The sequence below is a fragment of the Anomaloglossus baeobatrachus genome, chromosome 6 (genome assembly GCF_048569485.1).
Source record: "Anomaloglossus baeobatrachus isolate aAnoBae1 chromosome 6, aAnoBae1.hap1, whole genome shotgun sequence".
NCBI classification, from domain to species: Eukaryota; Metazoa; Chordata; class Amphibia; order Anura; family Aromobatidae; genus Anomaloglossus; species Anomaloglossus baeobatrachus.
This window is the reverse complement of record NC_134358.1, coordinates 146,525,567-146,542,630: the sequence shown is the minus strand read 5'-3', so window position 1 is coordinate 146,542,630 and position 17,064 is coordinate 146,525,567. Positions and strand designations below refer to the sequence as shown.

At 49.5% G+C, this 17,064-nt stretch overlaps 1 protein-coding gene across 1 annotated transcript in view; it reads right to left on the bottom strand.

Moving 5' to 3' along the window:
• PRKDC (protein kinase, DNA-activated, catalytic subunit) overlaps positions 1-17,064 on the bottom strand; it is a 527,347-nt gene that overhangs the window by 356,482 nt on the left and 153,801 nt on the right. The window contains exons 14-15 of the mRNA XM_075353287.1: positions 9,294-9,343; positions 7,550-7,681 (exon numbers count right to left, since the gene is read on the bottom strand). Of these exons, the coding sequence (XP_075209402.1) occupies positions 7,550-7,681; positions 9,294-9,343 (182 nt within the window). The remainder of the gene's footprint in view (positions 1-7,549; positions 7,682-9,293; positions 9,344-17,064) is intronic.

The window sequence follows — 17,064 nt, the reverse complement described above, 5'->3', positions numbered from 1 at the left end:
GCATGCACTTGGTAGTGCTTCGAAAAGGTGTGCAGACTAGACCAAGTGGCAGCCTGACAGACCTGCTGAGCCGTAGCCTGGTGCCTGAAAGCCCAGGAGGCACCGACAGCTCTGGTCGAGTGCGCCTTAATCCCTGGCGGTGGGGGCACCTGAGAACATTGGTAGGCATCGGAGATGGCCGACCTAATCCAACGAGCTACGGTCGGTTTAGAAGCCGAGAGACCCTTGCGCTGACCCGTGGTTAGCACAAAAAGAGAGGTGCACCGCCTAAGAGCGGCGGTGCGTGACACATAGATTCGGAGCGCCCGCACCAAATTCAAGGTATGCAACGCCTTCTCAAAGCGATGCACAGGGGCCGGACAAAGGGAAGGCAATGAAATGTCCTGGTTAAGGTGGAAAGAAGACACCACCTTAGGGAGAAAGTCCGGAGTCGGACGGAGAACCACCTTGTCTTGGTGAAACACTAAAAAAGGTGACTCCGAAGAGAGCGCAGCCAAATCAGAGACTCTCCTGAGAGAAGTTATGGCCACTAGAAAAACCACTTTCTGTGAAAGTCTAAACAAGGGAACCTCCCTAAGAGGCTCAAAGGGGGGTTTCTGTAAGGCCGTGAGGACCAAATTAAGATCCCAGGGATCCAAAGGCCGCCGGTAAGGAGGAATGATGTGAGATACGCCCTGTATGAAGGTGCGCACCTGAGCCAGTCGGGCGATACGCCGCTGGAATAATACCGACAGAGCCGACACCTGTCCCTTGAGGGAATTGAGGGATAGTCCTAGCTGCAGACCGGACTGTAGAAAAGACAGGATGGTTGGCAAAGAGAACGGCCAAGGAGCATGGCCGGAAGAGCGACACCAGGACAGGAAAATCTTCCAAGTCCTGTGGTAAATCTTGGCTGAGGAAGACTTCCGAGCCTGAGTCATAGTGGAGATGACCTCAGAAGGAATGCCTGAAGCCGTCAGGATCCAGGACTCAAGAGCCACGCCGTCAATCTGAGAGCCGCAGAATTCTGGCGGAAAAACGGACCTTGAGAGAGAAGGTCTGGGCGGTCCGGGAGATGCCACGGCATTTCTACGGACAGACGGAGCAGATCTGGGTACCAAGCTCGCCTGGGCCAGTCCGGAGCAATGATTATGACCCGACGGCCCTCCATTCTGATCTTGCGCAGAACCCTGGGCAAGAGAGCTAGAGGGGGAAACACGTAGGCCAGACGGAACTGGGACCAATCTTGAACCAGCGCGTCCGCTGCGAAGGCCTGAGGATCGTGGGAGCGAGCCACGTAAACCGGGACCTTGTTGTTGTGCCGGGATGCCATTAGATCCACTATCGGGGTGCCCCACTTGCGGCAGATTGATCGGAACACTGCCGGATGCAGGGCCCACTCGCCGCTGTCCACGGTTTGACGGCTGAGATAATCGGCCTCCCAGTTTTCTACGCCTGGGATGTGGACTGCGGATATGGTGGACTTGGAGTCCTCCGTCCACTGAAGGATTCGTTGAACCTCCAACATCGCCAGGCGGCTGCGAGTCCCGCCCTGGTGATTGATGTAGGCAACCGCTGTCGCGTTGTCCGACTGGACTCGAATGTGCTTGCCCGCCAACAGGTGGTGAAAGGCTACGAGAGCTAGAAGAACAGCCCTGATTTCCAGCACATTGATCGAGAGGGCTGATTCGGACGGAGTCCAAGTGCCCTGTGCTCGGTGGTGGAGAAATACTGCTCCCCAGCCGGAGAGGCTGGCATCCGTGGTGAGGATCACCCAGGACGGAGTCAGGAAGGAGCGTCCCTGAGACAGAGAGAGGGGCCGAAGCCACCACTGAAGAGAGCTCCTGGTCTGTGGCGACAGAGCCACTAGCCTGTGTAAGGAAGAGGTCCGCTTGTCCCAACAGCGGAGAATGTCCAGCTGCAGGGGACGCAGATGGAACTGGGCAAAGGGAACCGCTTCCATTGATGCCACCATCTGACCCAGCACCTGCATGAGGTGCCTGATGGAATGATGGCGGGGCTTCAACAGAGAGCGCACCGCCAGATGAAGGGACTGCTGTTTGACTAAGGGCAGCTTCACAAGTGCCGGCAGAGTCTCGAATTGCATCCCTAGGTACGTAAGTTCCTGGGTCGGGGTCAGAGTGGACTTGGGCAGATTGACAAGCCACCCGAATTGAACAAGCGTGGCGAGAGTGAGCGAGACACTCCGCTGACAGTCTGCACTGGATGAGGCCTTGACTAGAAGGTCGTCCAGGTAGGGGATTACTGCCAACCCCTGGAGATGCAGAACCGCAACCACTGCTGCCATGACCTTGGTGAAAACACGAGGGGCCGTGGCTAACCCGAAGGGGAGAGCCACGAATTGGAAATGTTCCTCTCCGATTGCAAAGCGTAGCCAACGCTGGTGTGAAACCGCAATAGGCACATGCAGATAAGCATCTCTGATGTCGATGGATGCTAGAAAATCTCCTTGGGTCATTGAGGCAATGACCGATCTCAGAGATTCCATGCGAAAGCGCCGCACCTGAACATGCTTGTTGAGAAGCTTGAGATCCAGGATGGGCCGGAAGGAACCGTCCTTCTTGGGGACTAGGAAGAGGTTTGAGTAGAAACCTCTGAACCGTTCCCGGGCGGGAACCGGAACAATTACTCCGTTGGCCTGCAAGGATGCCACGGCCTGTGAGAAGGCGGCGGCTTTGGAGCAGGGGGGAGTGGACAGAAAAAAATCTGTTTGGCGGGCTGGAAGAAAATTCTATCCTGTAGCCGTGGGAGATGATATCCCGCACCCACTGATCGGAGACGTGTTGAAACCACACGTCGCCAAAGTGGGAGAGCCTGCCACCGACCAAGGACGTTGCTGGCGCAGCCAGATAGTCAAGAGGAGGCTGCCTTAGTGGCAGCGGCTCCTCCGTTCTTCTGAGGACGCGGTTTCGCGCGCCAGTTGGGTTTTCGATCCTTGGCTGAGGTAGTGGACGAAGCTGAGGGCTTAGAGGATGACCAGTTTGAGGAACGAAAGGAACGAAACCTCGACTGGTTCCTGCCCTGGACAGGTTTCCTGGTTTTAGTTTGTGGCAAGGAAGTACTCTTCCCGCCAGTAGCTTCCTTAATAATTTCATCCAGTTGTTCACCGAACAACCGGGACCCAGCAAAGGGGAGCCCAGCAAGGTACTTCTTAGAAGAAGCATCTGCTTTCCACTCTCGAAGCCACAAGATCCTGCGGATCGCGAGAGAATTAGCGGAAACCACCGCCGTGCGGTGAGAAGCCTCCAGAATGGCAGACATGGCGTAGGATGAAAAAGCCGAAGCCTGGGAAGTTAAGGCAACCATCTCGGGTATAGAGTCCCTGGCGAGGGAATGTATCTCCGCCAGAGAGGCAGAGACTGCCTTAAGAGCCCACACTGCTGCAAAGGACGGGGAGAACGAGGCTCCTGCCGCCTCATATACAGATTTGGCCAGAAGGTCAACCTGGCGGTCAGTGGGATCCTTAAGAGAGGTGCCATCGGCCACAGATACTACTGTCCGTGCTGAGATTCTAGACACCGGAGGGTCTACCTTTGGAGAATGAGCCCACTCCTTAACCACTTCTGGTGGAAAGGGAAAACGGTCATCAGAACTACGCTTTGGGAAGAGTTTGTCAGGACAGGCCCTGGGCTTGGTAACAGTGGCCTGAAAACTGGAGTGGTTAAAAAACGTACTCCTAACTCTCTTAGGAGAGGTAAACTGGTGTATTTCTACCAGAGAGGCTTGTTCCTCTGACACTGGTGGATTGAGGTTCAGTACGGAGTTAATGGATGCAATCAAGTCACTAACATCCGCATCACCCTCAGATAAGTCAATGGGGTACATAGAGGTAGCGTCTGAGCCCACAGTAAAAGTATCCTCCTCGCCCTGCACCTCAGCTCGTGAATCAGAGCCGTGGGACGAGGAAGGAGAAGGGTCCCTGCGTCTCCGTTTAGGAGGACGGGGTCCTAAAACATGCTCTGAGAGCTCTGCAGAGCTCGGAGCAGCAGAGGCGCCCTGAGAAGGGGGCTGATGCATGGTCAGCAGAGTCCGGGACAGCTGTCCCATGTAGTCGGCAAAAGACTGGGAGATAGCTCTGGAAAAAGATGCTACCCAAGCCGGGGGTTCAGCCACCGGGGCCGGAGCAGCCGGGGGGACCCCTGAAGAGGCTCCAGGCTGAGGCACCACCATGTTAGAGCAGGCATCACAATGTGGGTATGTGCTCGGTTCTGGCAGAATGAGCTTACATGCAGTGCATATAGAGTACAGCTTAGCAGACTTGCTCCTAGTGAGAGACATGCTGCTGAGGTGGAAACTCTGCAGTAAAGAATACACTCCTATAGAATGACCCCCTGAGAGTGTATAATAAAGCCCACAACCAGAGGTTGTGGCTTACCAGACCGGTTTTGTGTGCCCTCCGGATTCCACAGCTCGGACCCCCAGTGGATGCAGCAGCCAGCGCCGATCAGTGTGAGAACGCTGATAAAATGGCACTGGAGTGAGGAGGGGGGGCGGGGATTAGCCCAAGAGCGGGAATCCGGAGGGCCAAGGAGAGATACAGGGGAGGGAAACATCTCCTCAGAGAGGAGTGTCCTCCCCTCTGCTGGACGGCCGGTGGGCGGCGCCGCACTGTTTCCCTGCAAAACTGACATGCAGAGGGACTGAAACCGAAACTAGGCCGCAACTGAAGCCGGGGCCTAGATTTTGACATGCGGCCGACGAGCAGGCACCCTCGGCGCGGTTCTCAGGAAAAACCCAGAGAACCGGCCGGAATTTACAGCAAAGTCAAAAGACACACTCTCCCCTTAATAAATGTACCCGGGACCCCTGAAAAACGTCTCAATACTTAGCTTTGAGACGCAGGGCCAGGACCCTGGGGGGGGTTAAACGCTCCGTCCGGCAGGAACCTGACAGGGCTGCGGATGGAGACCGGTCTCCTGCAAAGCAGTGAGAACCGTGATGGCTCCCACTTCAAGCCAGAGCCTCAGAGGATGGTGAAGGAGCGCGGCATGTGAAGGCTCCAGCCTTGGAAGTCAACCTTAAAAGCACCGCCGACACAGTGGGGTGAGAAGGGACATGCCGGGAGTCCAGACTGGACCTGCTTTTCTTCCATATCTTTAAAATCAAAAATCTTAAAAATTAAAAATCAGAGAATGCATGTGTGTGTGACCTCCTGAAACACAAAGCATTGAACTGGTTAGATTGTCATCCAGGGGGTGTATATAGCCCGGAGGGAGGAGCTACACGTTTGAGTGTAGTACTTTGTGTGTCCTCCGGAGGCAGAAGCTATACACCCCATGGTCTGGGTCTCCCATAAGGAACGGTGAAGAAAAATAGAATTGTTCTTTTGTCATTTCCGATATGTGTAGTGTTCTAATTTTTCGGGATCTGGGGCTCAGTGATGGCTTATTTTTTGCATCTTGAGCTGATGTTTTTTATTATACTATTTTTGGATAGATCCAATGTTTTGATCGCCTGTTATTGCATCTTCATGCAATGTTGCGGCAAACAAAAATAAAGTAATTTTTTTTTACACCATTTACTGATCAGATTAATTGATTTTATATTTTGAGAGATCGGGCGTTTCTGAAAGTGGCGATACCAAATATGTGTATTTATTAATTATTATTATTTTATTCGCAATGGGGCAAAAGGGGAGTGATTTTAATTTTTTAAAAAAAAAACAAAAAAAAAACACTTTACATTTTTAATTTATTTTCCAGTCCCTCTAGGGGGACTTTATCACTGCACAGTCCAATCTCTTGTGCTGATCTGAGCGATGCTTCATCATCGTTCTGATCAGCAGAAATGCTGTGTTACTGTGAGTGCTGGCGCTTTGCTGGTCTTCACAGGAAACACGTCCTGACAGCAACAGGGGTCATCATCTGACCCCCGGCTGCCATGCCAACACATTGGTGCCCTGTGACTGTGTCACTAGGCTGCCGATTGTGGCGGGGAATGGTGCAATCGAAGTGCATTAGATCGGCTGTCAGATGTAATAGCCAATCCACCCGCACCTGTTAGCCGCACGTCTGCTGATCAGATCAGCCGACGTGCGGGGATTACAGCGGGCTCGTTAACCAGGGTAGGTGACCTAGGAGGTACATTTAAGTCCTAGGTCGTGAAGGGGTTAATAAATGCCACATTGCTGAATTAAGTGTTTCAGCCCCTATTACCTGCTGTATTCAAATTACATAGCAAAATATTGTTGATAGATTCCCTTTAACCTTCTGGCTCTTACTAAAACAGGGATCCAGATATTAGACACTGCCTATATTTTCACCCTCTCGTATGGTTGCTTACATTTTTCAGATATTCCTAGACCTGAGAACAGACAAGGTGGGGGTGTTGGTCTGCTTCTTTCAACAAAATGTGCTAGTCGGGTCATCCCCCCAGTATGATCACGTTTCTTCCCTTATTTTGAGGTCCATGCCTTCAGATTTTTCTGGCCCTTCTTCCTGCAAGTGGCGGTTGTGTACCACCCTGCGGGAGAATCCCACCATTTCCTGGACCACTTTGCCAACTGGCTTCCACACTTTCTATCCTGTGACACTCCCACTCTTAATTTGGGAAACTTTAACATCCTCATTGATTATACACTTTCACCTTCTACAACTCACCATCTGTCTTTAGCCTCCTCTCCCGGCCTGTCACAGCTAAACTGTCCTAGGTGTGAAAACAGGAATGCACTGGACCTGGTCTTCTCCTGCCATTCCTCTGGGCATGACATGATCTTACTAACACCCCTCTCCCTGATTCTGACCACAATTTTTCCTTCTCTGTCAATATCTCTCATCTTGCATAGGAAACCCCGACTAATTGCACATATCAAAATAAACTTGCCATCAATACCCAATTTATGCACAATTTACAATCACCATTGGCCCAAATCTCCTCCCTCTCATGTCCCGATTCAGCCGAGAAATATTATAATAAAATTGTAAAAAGTGCCCTTGATTTAGCTGCACTCCGTACACCCAGAACACCCCGCACAGAGGGCAGCAACCCTGGCACACACTGCTAACATGTTTTCTCCAGTGGTGCTCCACGTGTCTCGAGTGTCAGAGGTCAAAATCGTATTTGACCATAGATTTCATCCATTATACATTTATGCTTAAAACATATCTCTCTGCCCTTAACCCCATCCCAACCCAGCGATTTGCCATTTTTGTGCGTTTGTTTTTTTTCTCCCGTTCTTCCAAGAGCCATAACTTATTGATTTTTTTCTGTCCATATAGCCATATGAGGGCTTGTTTTTTTCGAGTTGAGTTACAGTTTTGAAGGATACATTCATTTTAGTTTATAGAGTACTGGAAAATGATGTGAAAATGCGGTGAAATTGCAAAACAAAAATGCAATTCCACAATTGGTTTTTTTTTAGTTACAAAGTTCAATATATGGTAAAACTGACAGATCCATAAATAACAAACATATATCATTTTGTTTCAATTTAAATACATTTTGTTATTAGCGCCTTAGTACTGCACATAATAAAGCCAGAATGACAAATCAAGCAGGCAATAATAAAACAGCAAATAGTATAAATACAAAAAAAAGCAGAAAGGAATACCTGCAACTGATCACAGTTCAAAAGATTACGGAACAGGTCAAGATATTCTTTGAAAGTAGGAACTTTCCACTTTCCAGCACGGACCTCGCCAGGTGCTGATGGCTCATCAGAACGGTCTGCCCCGTACCCATCCTAAAGAAAAGGCAAAGTCAGCAAGAGCAGCACATGAAGTAAGTAAAATAGGTCTTAATTGCACATTATCACACAGTGGGAGCGTCAACAGAGACAACATTTATTTCCATCCTTAAGTTGCCAGCAGCTTTGCTATTCTTGGTGAACTCTGCTGGAAGATGTGTATATGCACTGGCAGAATTGGTTGTCCGTTCTTTCTAAATCCTCGTTCAGACGTCTGTGTTTTACATATGGATTCTGTAAGGCTATGTGCCCACGCTGCGGAAAATACGCAGATTTTGCCGTGGATTTCTCGCGGAAAAGCCACGGATTTCCCGAAAATCTGCAGCTCAGGCACTTCCCAGCCATTTCTATGGCATTTTGGAAATGCTGTGCCCATGCTGCGGATTTTTCCGCAGCGGATTTCGTGCGGATTTTGATCCGGAAAAATCTGCAACATGTCAATTATTGTTGCGGATTCTCATCCAGATTTTGGCTTTAAAATTGGTGGAAAAAAAAATAAAAAATCCACACCAAAATCAGCGGCAAATCCGCACCTTTGAAAAGCTGCGGATTTTGATGCAGAAAAATCCGCAGCTACATTCTCCCGTGGACACATAGCCTAATTTTTACACATGGAACACGTATTCATAATTTATGTTAAACATTACCTGTTGACTCCCTTATTGAGTGAGGTGCTATTTCAACAAATATATTCATCCTGATAATCTTGTGGGTACTGCTCACTGCATAGGCATAGTAAAAAAAACAAAAAAAACAAAACCTTCTCTCACCCTCCCCAGGTCCACAGTTGAGTCTCCCCCACTGCTCCCAGTGTCAGTTATTGTCTTGAGCCCTGACATGGGCTACAGAGCGATATGTGATAAGTGCCTTTAGTGCCTCAGTAGACCGTACAAGCCGCTCACCACGATTATTGACTGAAGCCCTGTTGACATGACGCAAGTGGTGTAGACAATGATAGACAAGGAAAGCAGCAGTGGAGACGACACATTATTGGTGATGTGTGCATAAATAGATGAATTCATAGGTGAAATACACAGCACAGGTTACATAAAGGATAGTGAATAATAAAGTAGAAATAATATAAAAATCATAGTAAAAAGAAACAATCACGCAATCCACTACCCCTCATTTGAGTCCAATGCTTGTTTTGTTCTTGTTTCATCAAGGGGAAGACTTCTCTCAAAAATTAAAGGTGTTTTACATGGTGATGGATCAGTTAGAATGCATTTAATTCATTGACATATCTGAAGTAAAAAGAATAGTAAAAAGGATGTGGCCTTTTTGTAGGTTTAGATAATTGACTTTGAACACCACCTGTTGGATTCATTTTGGTTACATGTAGATATGAGTTTTTTGTCACATTATAGATTAGCTAAAAAAAAAAAGTCTCCAATGTTTTATTAATGGAAAACTGCATCTTGGTACTGCACAAAAAACTGCACCTATAAAAACATGCTAAAATAAAGTATGGCGTATGGCGCATACTAAATACCAGTTTTGCACTATGCTGTATAAATATATGATGACCTCATATTCCGATAAAGTAACATCTGGCCCAACATCAGCCTAATGTGACTACATAATAGATTAAGTGATCATATTACATTACCTGTACGAATCTGAGGGGCTTGGAACAGACTCTGATCAACCCTTGATGCACTGTAAGAAATACATTTCAATGTTATATTAATATTATACTGATATATTAATTTTATGTCTCATGGGACTTCTTGGCATTAAAAATGTTAACCTCAACAAAGAAAGTGCTTTAAGGGGGTTTCCACTACTGGTTGTTCCCAGCGGTGACGTGCCTTGTTGTATCATATGAAGGCTATAGCTAATGAGCAGGCGCTCTTTGGCTGCAGCTCAACAATGTCCCGTCTGGACGGACATGCGCTCTGACAAAATAGTAAAGTTGTATATTAACGAGTGCTCGCTCATGTGACACAACAAAAGGTGTCACTGTGGGGAACAGCGTAAGTGAGATCGCTTGAACCATGCCGCTGAAGGAGCTGAGAGTACACTGTTTTTATTTTTAATGAGGATCCTGAATCAATTAAGCTGGGGTTGATCAATGGTGGAGAATCCCTTTAAAGTGGCTGTATGGTGAAAAAAGAAGTTATCACCTATCCACGGAATGCCCACCAATTGCTAAAATAGGGCACTCCATTCACACTCTGTGGGACTGTCGACAGCTATCTTGGCTTTCTCCGGCAGCCACATAGAGAATAAATGGAGCCGCAGCTGGGCATGTTGCTAAAGTCTAACGGGGATAAGAGGGCTGGTTTTTGCTGATGGGTAATCACTTCTTTTCACCAGACAAACTCTCCAAGTGCTAAACAAACTGGAATAATACAAAACAAATAAATGTTACGACATAAGCTGGGTTCACACATAGCGACGTCGCTGTTACGTCACCATTTTCTGTGACGCAACAACTACCTATTAAGTCGCTGTTATGATCGCTGCTTAGCTGTCAAACACGCAGACGCAGCAGCGATCATAACGACACGCGTCGCTGTGGAAGCCATGCTGCACTTGGTAACTAAGGTAAATATCGGGTAACCATTACCCGATATTTACCTTGGTTACCAGCGCACACGCTTAGCTGGCTCCCTGCACTCCTAGCCAGGGTACACATCGAGTTAATTACCCGATGTGTACTCCGGCTCCGGCTACGTGTGCAGGGAGCCAGCGGTGTGCTCTCACGCTGCCAGTGCCGGCTCCCTGCTCGCATAGCTGGAGTACACATCGGGTAATTAACCCGATGTGTACTCTGGCTAGGAGTGCAGGGAGCAGGGAGCCAGCAGCACTGGCAGCGTGAGAGCGGCGGTGCTAGTAACTAATGTAAATATCGGGTAACCAAGGAAAGGGCTTCTTGGTTACCCGATGTTTACCTTGGTTACAGCTTATCGCAGGCTGCCAGACGCCGGTTCCCTGCTCGCTTCAGTTCGTCGCTCTCTCACTGTCACACACAGCGATGTGTGCTTCACAGCGGGAGAGCGACGAGCAAAAAATGAAGCAGGACATTCTTCAATGAGCGGCGACCTCACAGCAGGGGCCAGCTCGTTGCTGGATGTCACACACAGCGACAGCGACGGGACGTCGCTGCCATGTCACAGAAAATGGTGACTTAGCAGCGACGTCATTGTCGCCGTCGCTGTGTGTGACACCACCTATAAAGTACATTTGTATTAATAAGAAAACATTTATGTGAGGCATTTATGTTCGAGGAGATTTGTAGATGTTTGCAGATTATAGATAAAAGTATCACAACTGTAGTCAGTGAAGAAACAATGGTGCCCTGACATTGAGGACATAAAAGTCTCACCATTTAGTAACCTACTTAAAAGAATGTGTCTCAAAATTAAACAAGGTGCCTAGGAAAACGTATTAATAGGCTTGCATATGTTGGAAATCAGAGTTACAGCAATATCCTCCCTTCCCAGGTCCAGCACGATTTGTGGCGGTTAAGGTTTCCATTTTGCCATGAGTACAGTACATGTCACCGCTGCAGTTAATCACAGTCTACCCCCAATACTCACTGAGCCGAGTGACATACTGCAGTGGTGACACAGCTACAGAACAATGATGCAGTATGTCAACAAATACAGGAGCCAGCGCTGGATACAGAGTGAGTATTGCTGCAATTGTCAATAGCAAGTAGGAAGCAATAAAAACTATTTCCAGGAAAAAAGAGAATTTTGTTTACTTACCGTAAATTCTTTTTCTTATAGTTCCGTAATGGGAGACCCAGACCATGGGTGTATAGCTTCTGCCTCCGGAGGACACACAAAGTACTACACTAAAAAGTGTAGCTCCTCCCTCTGAGCCTATACACCCCCTGGATAACCAAATATAGCAGTTTTAGTGCAAAAGCTGAAGGAAGACAGCCACCCACAAGTAGAGATAGAGCAAAAAAACGGAACAACCGGAGCCTCTGTCTACAACAACAGCCGGTGAAAACACACGGAACAAGAAAACTGCCAACAGGCAACAGGGAGGGTGCTGGGTCTCCCATTACGGAACTATAAGAAAAAGAATTTACGGTAAGTAAACAAAATTCTCTTTTTCTTCATCGTTCCTTATGGGAGACCCAGACCATGGGACGTCTCAAAGCAGTCCATGGGTGGGAATAAACAGAAAACTGAGAAGTAGGCGAAACCTAACTTCACAAATGGGCGACAGCCGCCTGAAGGATGCGTCTGCCCAAGCTCGCATCTGCCGAAGCATGAGCATGCACTTGGTAGTGCTTCGAAAAGGTATGCAGACTAGACCAAGTGGCAGCCTGACAGACCTGCTGAGCCGTAGCCTGGTGCCGGAAAGCCCAAGAGGCACCGACAGCTCTGGTCGAGTGTGCCTTGATCCCCGGCGGGGGAGACACTTGAGTACACTGGTAGGCATCGGAAATGGCCGACCTAATCCAACGAGCTAGGGTCGGCTTAGAAGCAGAGAGGCCCTTGCGCCGACCTGAGGTCAGCACAAAAAGAGAGGTGCACCGCCTAAGAGCAGCGGTGCGAGATACATAGATCCGGAGCGCCCGCACCAGATCCAGAGTATGCAACGCTTTTTCAAAGCGATGAACAGGAGCCGGACAAAAGGAAGGCAGGGAAATATCCTGGTTAAGGTGGAAAGCAGATACCACCTTAGGCAGAAAGTCCGGAGTCGGACGGAGAACCACCTTGTCCTGATGAAAAACCAAAAAAGGTGACTCCGAAGAGAGAGCAGCCAAATCAGACTCTCCTGAGGGAGGTTATGGCCACTAGAAAGACCACTTTCTGTGAAAGACGAGACAAAGAAACCTCCCCAAGTGGCTCAAAAGGGGGTTTCTGCAAGGCCGTGAGGACCAGATTAAGGTCCCAGGGATCCAAAGGCCGCCGGTAAGGCGGAATGATGTGAGATGCGCCCTGCATGAAGGTGCGCACCTGAGCCAGTCGGGCGATACGCCGCTGGAACAATACTGACAGAGCCGAGACCTGTCCCTTGAGGGAAGTGAGGGATAGTCCTAGCTGCAGACCGGACTGTAAAAAGGACAGAAGGGTCGGCAGGGAAAAAGGCCAAGGAGCATGGCCGGAAGAGCGACACCAGGACAGGAAGATTCTCCAGGTCCTGTGATATATCTTGGCCGAGGAAGACTTCCGAGCCCGAGTCATAGTGGAGATGACTTCAGGAGGGATACCAGAAGTCGTCAAGATCCAGGACTCAAGAGCCACGCCGTCAATCTGAGAGCCGCAGAATTCTGGCGGAAAAACTGACCTTGTGAGAGAAGGTCTGGACGGTCCGCAAGATGCCACGGCACCTCTACGGACAGGTGGAGCAGGTCTGCATACCAAGCTCGCCTGGGCCAGTCTGGAGCAATGAGGATGACCCGACGGCCCTCCATTCTGATCTTGCGCAGGACTCTGGGCAAGAGAGCTAGAGGGAGAAACACGTAAGACAGACGAAACTGGGACCAATCCTGAACCAGCGCGTCCGCTGCAAAGGCCTGCGGATCGTGGGAGAGAGCCACGTAAACCGGAACCTTGTTGTTGTGCCGGGATGCCATTAGATCCACTTCCGGAGTGCCCCACTTGCGGCAGATTGTCCGAAACACTGCCGGATGCAGAGCCCACTCGCCGCTGTCCACGGTTTGACGGCTGAGATAATCTGCCTCCCAGTTTTCCACGCCTGGGATGTGGACTGCGGATATGGTGGACTTTGAGTCCTCCGTCCACTGAAGGATGCGTTGAACCTCCAACATTGCCAGGCGGCTGCGTGTCCCGCCCTGGTGATTGATGTAGGCAACCGCTGTCGCGTTGTCTGACTGGACTCGAATGTGCTTGCCCGCCAACAGATGGTGAAAGGCTAAGAGAGCTAGAAGCACAGCTCTGATTTCCAGCACATTGATCGAGAGGGCTGATTCGGACTGAGTCCAAGTGCCCTGCGCTCTGCGGTGGAGATATACTGCTCCCCAGCCGATTAGACTGGCATCCGTGGTGAGGATCACCCAGGACGGAGCCAGGAAGGAGCGTCCCTGAGACAGAGAGAGGGGCCGAAGCCACCACTGAAGAGAGCCCCTGGTCTGTGGCGACAGAGCCACCAACCTGTGCAAGGAGTAAGTCCGCTTGTCCCAACAGCGGAGAATGTCCAGCTGCAGAGGACGCAGATGGAACTGGGCAAAGGGAACCGCTTCCATTGACGCCACCATCTGACCCAGCACCTGCATTAGGTGCCTGATGGAGTGACGGCGAGACCTCAGCAAAGAGCGCACCGCCAGATGGAGGGACTGCTGTTTGACTAAGGGCAGCTTTACAAGTGCCGGCAAAGTCTCGAACTGCATCCCTAGGTACGTGAGACTCTGGGTCGGAGTCAGAGTGGACTTGGGTAGATTGACAAGCCACCCGAACTGGACTAGAGTGGCGAGAGTGAGCGAGACACTCCGCTGACAGTCTGCACTGGATGAAGCCTTGACTAGAAGGTCGTCCAGGTAAGGAATCACTGCCAACCCCTGGAGGTGCAGAACCGCAACCACTGCTGCCATGACCTTGGTGAATACCCGAGGGGCCGTGGCTAACCCGAAGGGGAGAGCCACGAATTGGAAATGTTCCTCTCCGATTGCAAAACGTAGCCAATGCTGGTGTGAAACTGCAATTGGCACATGCAGATAGGCATCTCTGATGTCGATGGATGATAGGAAATCTCCTTGGGTCATTGAGGCAATGACTGATCGCAGAGACTCCATGCGAAAATGCCACACCTGAACATGCTTGTTGAGAAGCTTGAGATCCAGGATGGGCCGGAAGGAACCGTCCTTTTTGGGGACTAGGAAGAGGTTTGAGTAGAAACCTCTGAACCGTTCCCGGGCGGGAACCGGTACAATTACTCCATTGGCCTGCAAGGATGCCACGGCCTGTGAGAAGGCGGCGGCCTTGGAGCAGGGGGGAGTGGACAGAAAAAAATCTGTTTGGCGGGCTGGAAGAGAATTCTATCCTGTAGCCGTGGGAGATGATATCCCGCACCCACTGATTGGAGACGTGTTGAAACCACACGTCGCCAAAGTGGGAGAGCCTGCCACCGACCAAGGACGTTGCTGGCGCGGCCAGATAGTCAAGAGGAGGCTGCCTTAGTGGCAGCGGCTCCTGCGGACTTCTGAGGACGCGGCTTCGTGCGCCAGCTGGGTTTTCGGTCCTTGGCTGAGTTAGTGGACGAGGCTGAGGGCTTAGAGGATGACCAGTTTGAGGAACGAAAGGAACGAAACCTCGACTGGTTCCTGCCCTGGACAGGTTTCCTGGTTTTAGTTTGTGGCCAGGAAGTACTCTTCCCGCCAGTAGCTTCCTTAATAATTTCATCCAGTTGTTCGCCGACCAGCCGGGGCCCAGCAAATGGGAGCCCAGCAAGGTACTTCTTGGAAGAAGCGTCTGCTTTCCACTCTCGAAGCCACAAGATCCTGCATATAGCGAGGGAATTAGCCGGAGCCACCGCCGTGCGGTGAGAAGCCTCCAGAATGGCAGACATGGCATAGGATGAAAAGGCTGAAGCCTGGGAAGTTAAGGCAACCATTTCGGGCATAGAGTCCCTGGTGAGGGAATGCATCTCCTCCAGAGAGGCAGAGACGGCTTTAAGAGCCCATACTGCTGCAAAAGACGGGGAGAACGAGGCTCCTGCCGCTTCATATACAGATTTGGCCAGAAGGTCAACCTGGCGGTCAGTGGAATCCTTTTTTTTTTTTAAATCAGATACTTTTTTATTAAAACAGAATACATACAACAGAATAACAAATCGGCATCCAAATTAAATTTATCACATCTATTACCCCTTTCTCCGGGAGATTACTGTTATCCCAGATAGGTGTAAACTTAGTTAACCGTGTCACCCCTCTCACCCTTTTCAGCCTATCCCAGGTCTTATTTATAAGTGCCATTGTAGGAGATGTTCTACCCAGGAGCCCCACCGCACCATCCTCTAGTCCCATTACCAATGGACTTCTACCCACTAGGCATCCACCTTGGCTCTCAATTTTTTAAGGAGAGGCCATAAGTTCACCTGTATGTATTTTTCTACTGGCAGAGATATCTGGATACCTAGATATTTAAATTCGTCCACATTCTTCAATTTGTTAGCCCCAGTATCCTCATTTGTCCAGGCTACTTCCCCATCCACTTTAAAGAGGCTTGATTTAGACCAATTAATGGTCAGTCCCGAAACTTCTCCAAATCTCTCTATTATCCGCATGGCATGATCCAATGAGGCTGATGGATCCCCCAAGAAAAGTAATAAATCGTCAGCATAAAGAGCTATTTTCTCCTCTAAATGCCCATACTTAAATCCATGGATCTCCTTTGATTTCCTAATGGCCGCCGCCAGAGGCTCTATTGCAATAGCAAATAGGAGCGGCGATAGTGGGCAGCCCTGTCTCGTTCCCCGGTGCAACTCAAACGCTGTGGAGGTCATACCGTTAACTCTAACTTTAGCAGTAGGCCTATTATACAACAGCTGCACCCACTTTACAAACCGTGGGCCAAAACCCATATGCTGCAACACTTTCCACAGATACCCCCACTCAACACTATCGAACGCTTTCTGGGCATCTAGCGAAGCGATCACCCTCCGGCCAGGGTTGTCAGGCGGCAACTGTAGATTAAGATATAATCTCCAGATATTAGCAGCTGTTGACCTATTGGCCATGAACCCTGATTGGTCCATATGTATTAGGTTAGATATAACTCCAGTCAGCCGGTTTGACAACACCTTAGCCAGAAGCTTCACGTCCGCTGTTAATAACGAGATGGGTCTATATGAGTCTGGAAGCCTCGGATTTTTATCCTCCTTAGGAATTACTACTATTATTGCTTCTCTCATAGATTCAGGCAATACACCTTCCCCCTCCGCCACCTCAAAGACTTTCAATAGTTTGGGTAATAGGATTTCTTCTAACTGTTTATAAATTTCAACTGGTAGCCCGTCTGCTCCCGGTGCCTTGTCATTGCTCATGCCATGCAGAGCGCCCTCCAGTTCATCAATAGTAATAGGTGACTCCAGTTTATCTCTATCCACCACAGACAATACCGGAAGCTCACCTCGCTCAAGAAATGAGTCAACCTCTTCCACCCTCATCTCTCCAATAGAAGAATATAGCGTGCGATAGAAATCTTTAAAGACCCCAAGGATCTCCTCAACCTCAGTGACCTGTGTCCCCTCCACCGTGTCCATACCATGCACAAATGAGCTACTCCTTTGAGCTGCAGCTATGACCGATAATAGATGACCAACTTTTTCCCCCTCCTCATAAAAATGCAATTTTTGGAATGCCTGCTTCCTTACCGCCTTCTCCAAAAGCATCTTATTAACCTGTTCATGCGCCTGCCTAAGATTTTGCTTCGCGTCCGTAGTAGTACTCCGGA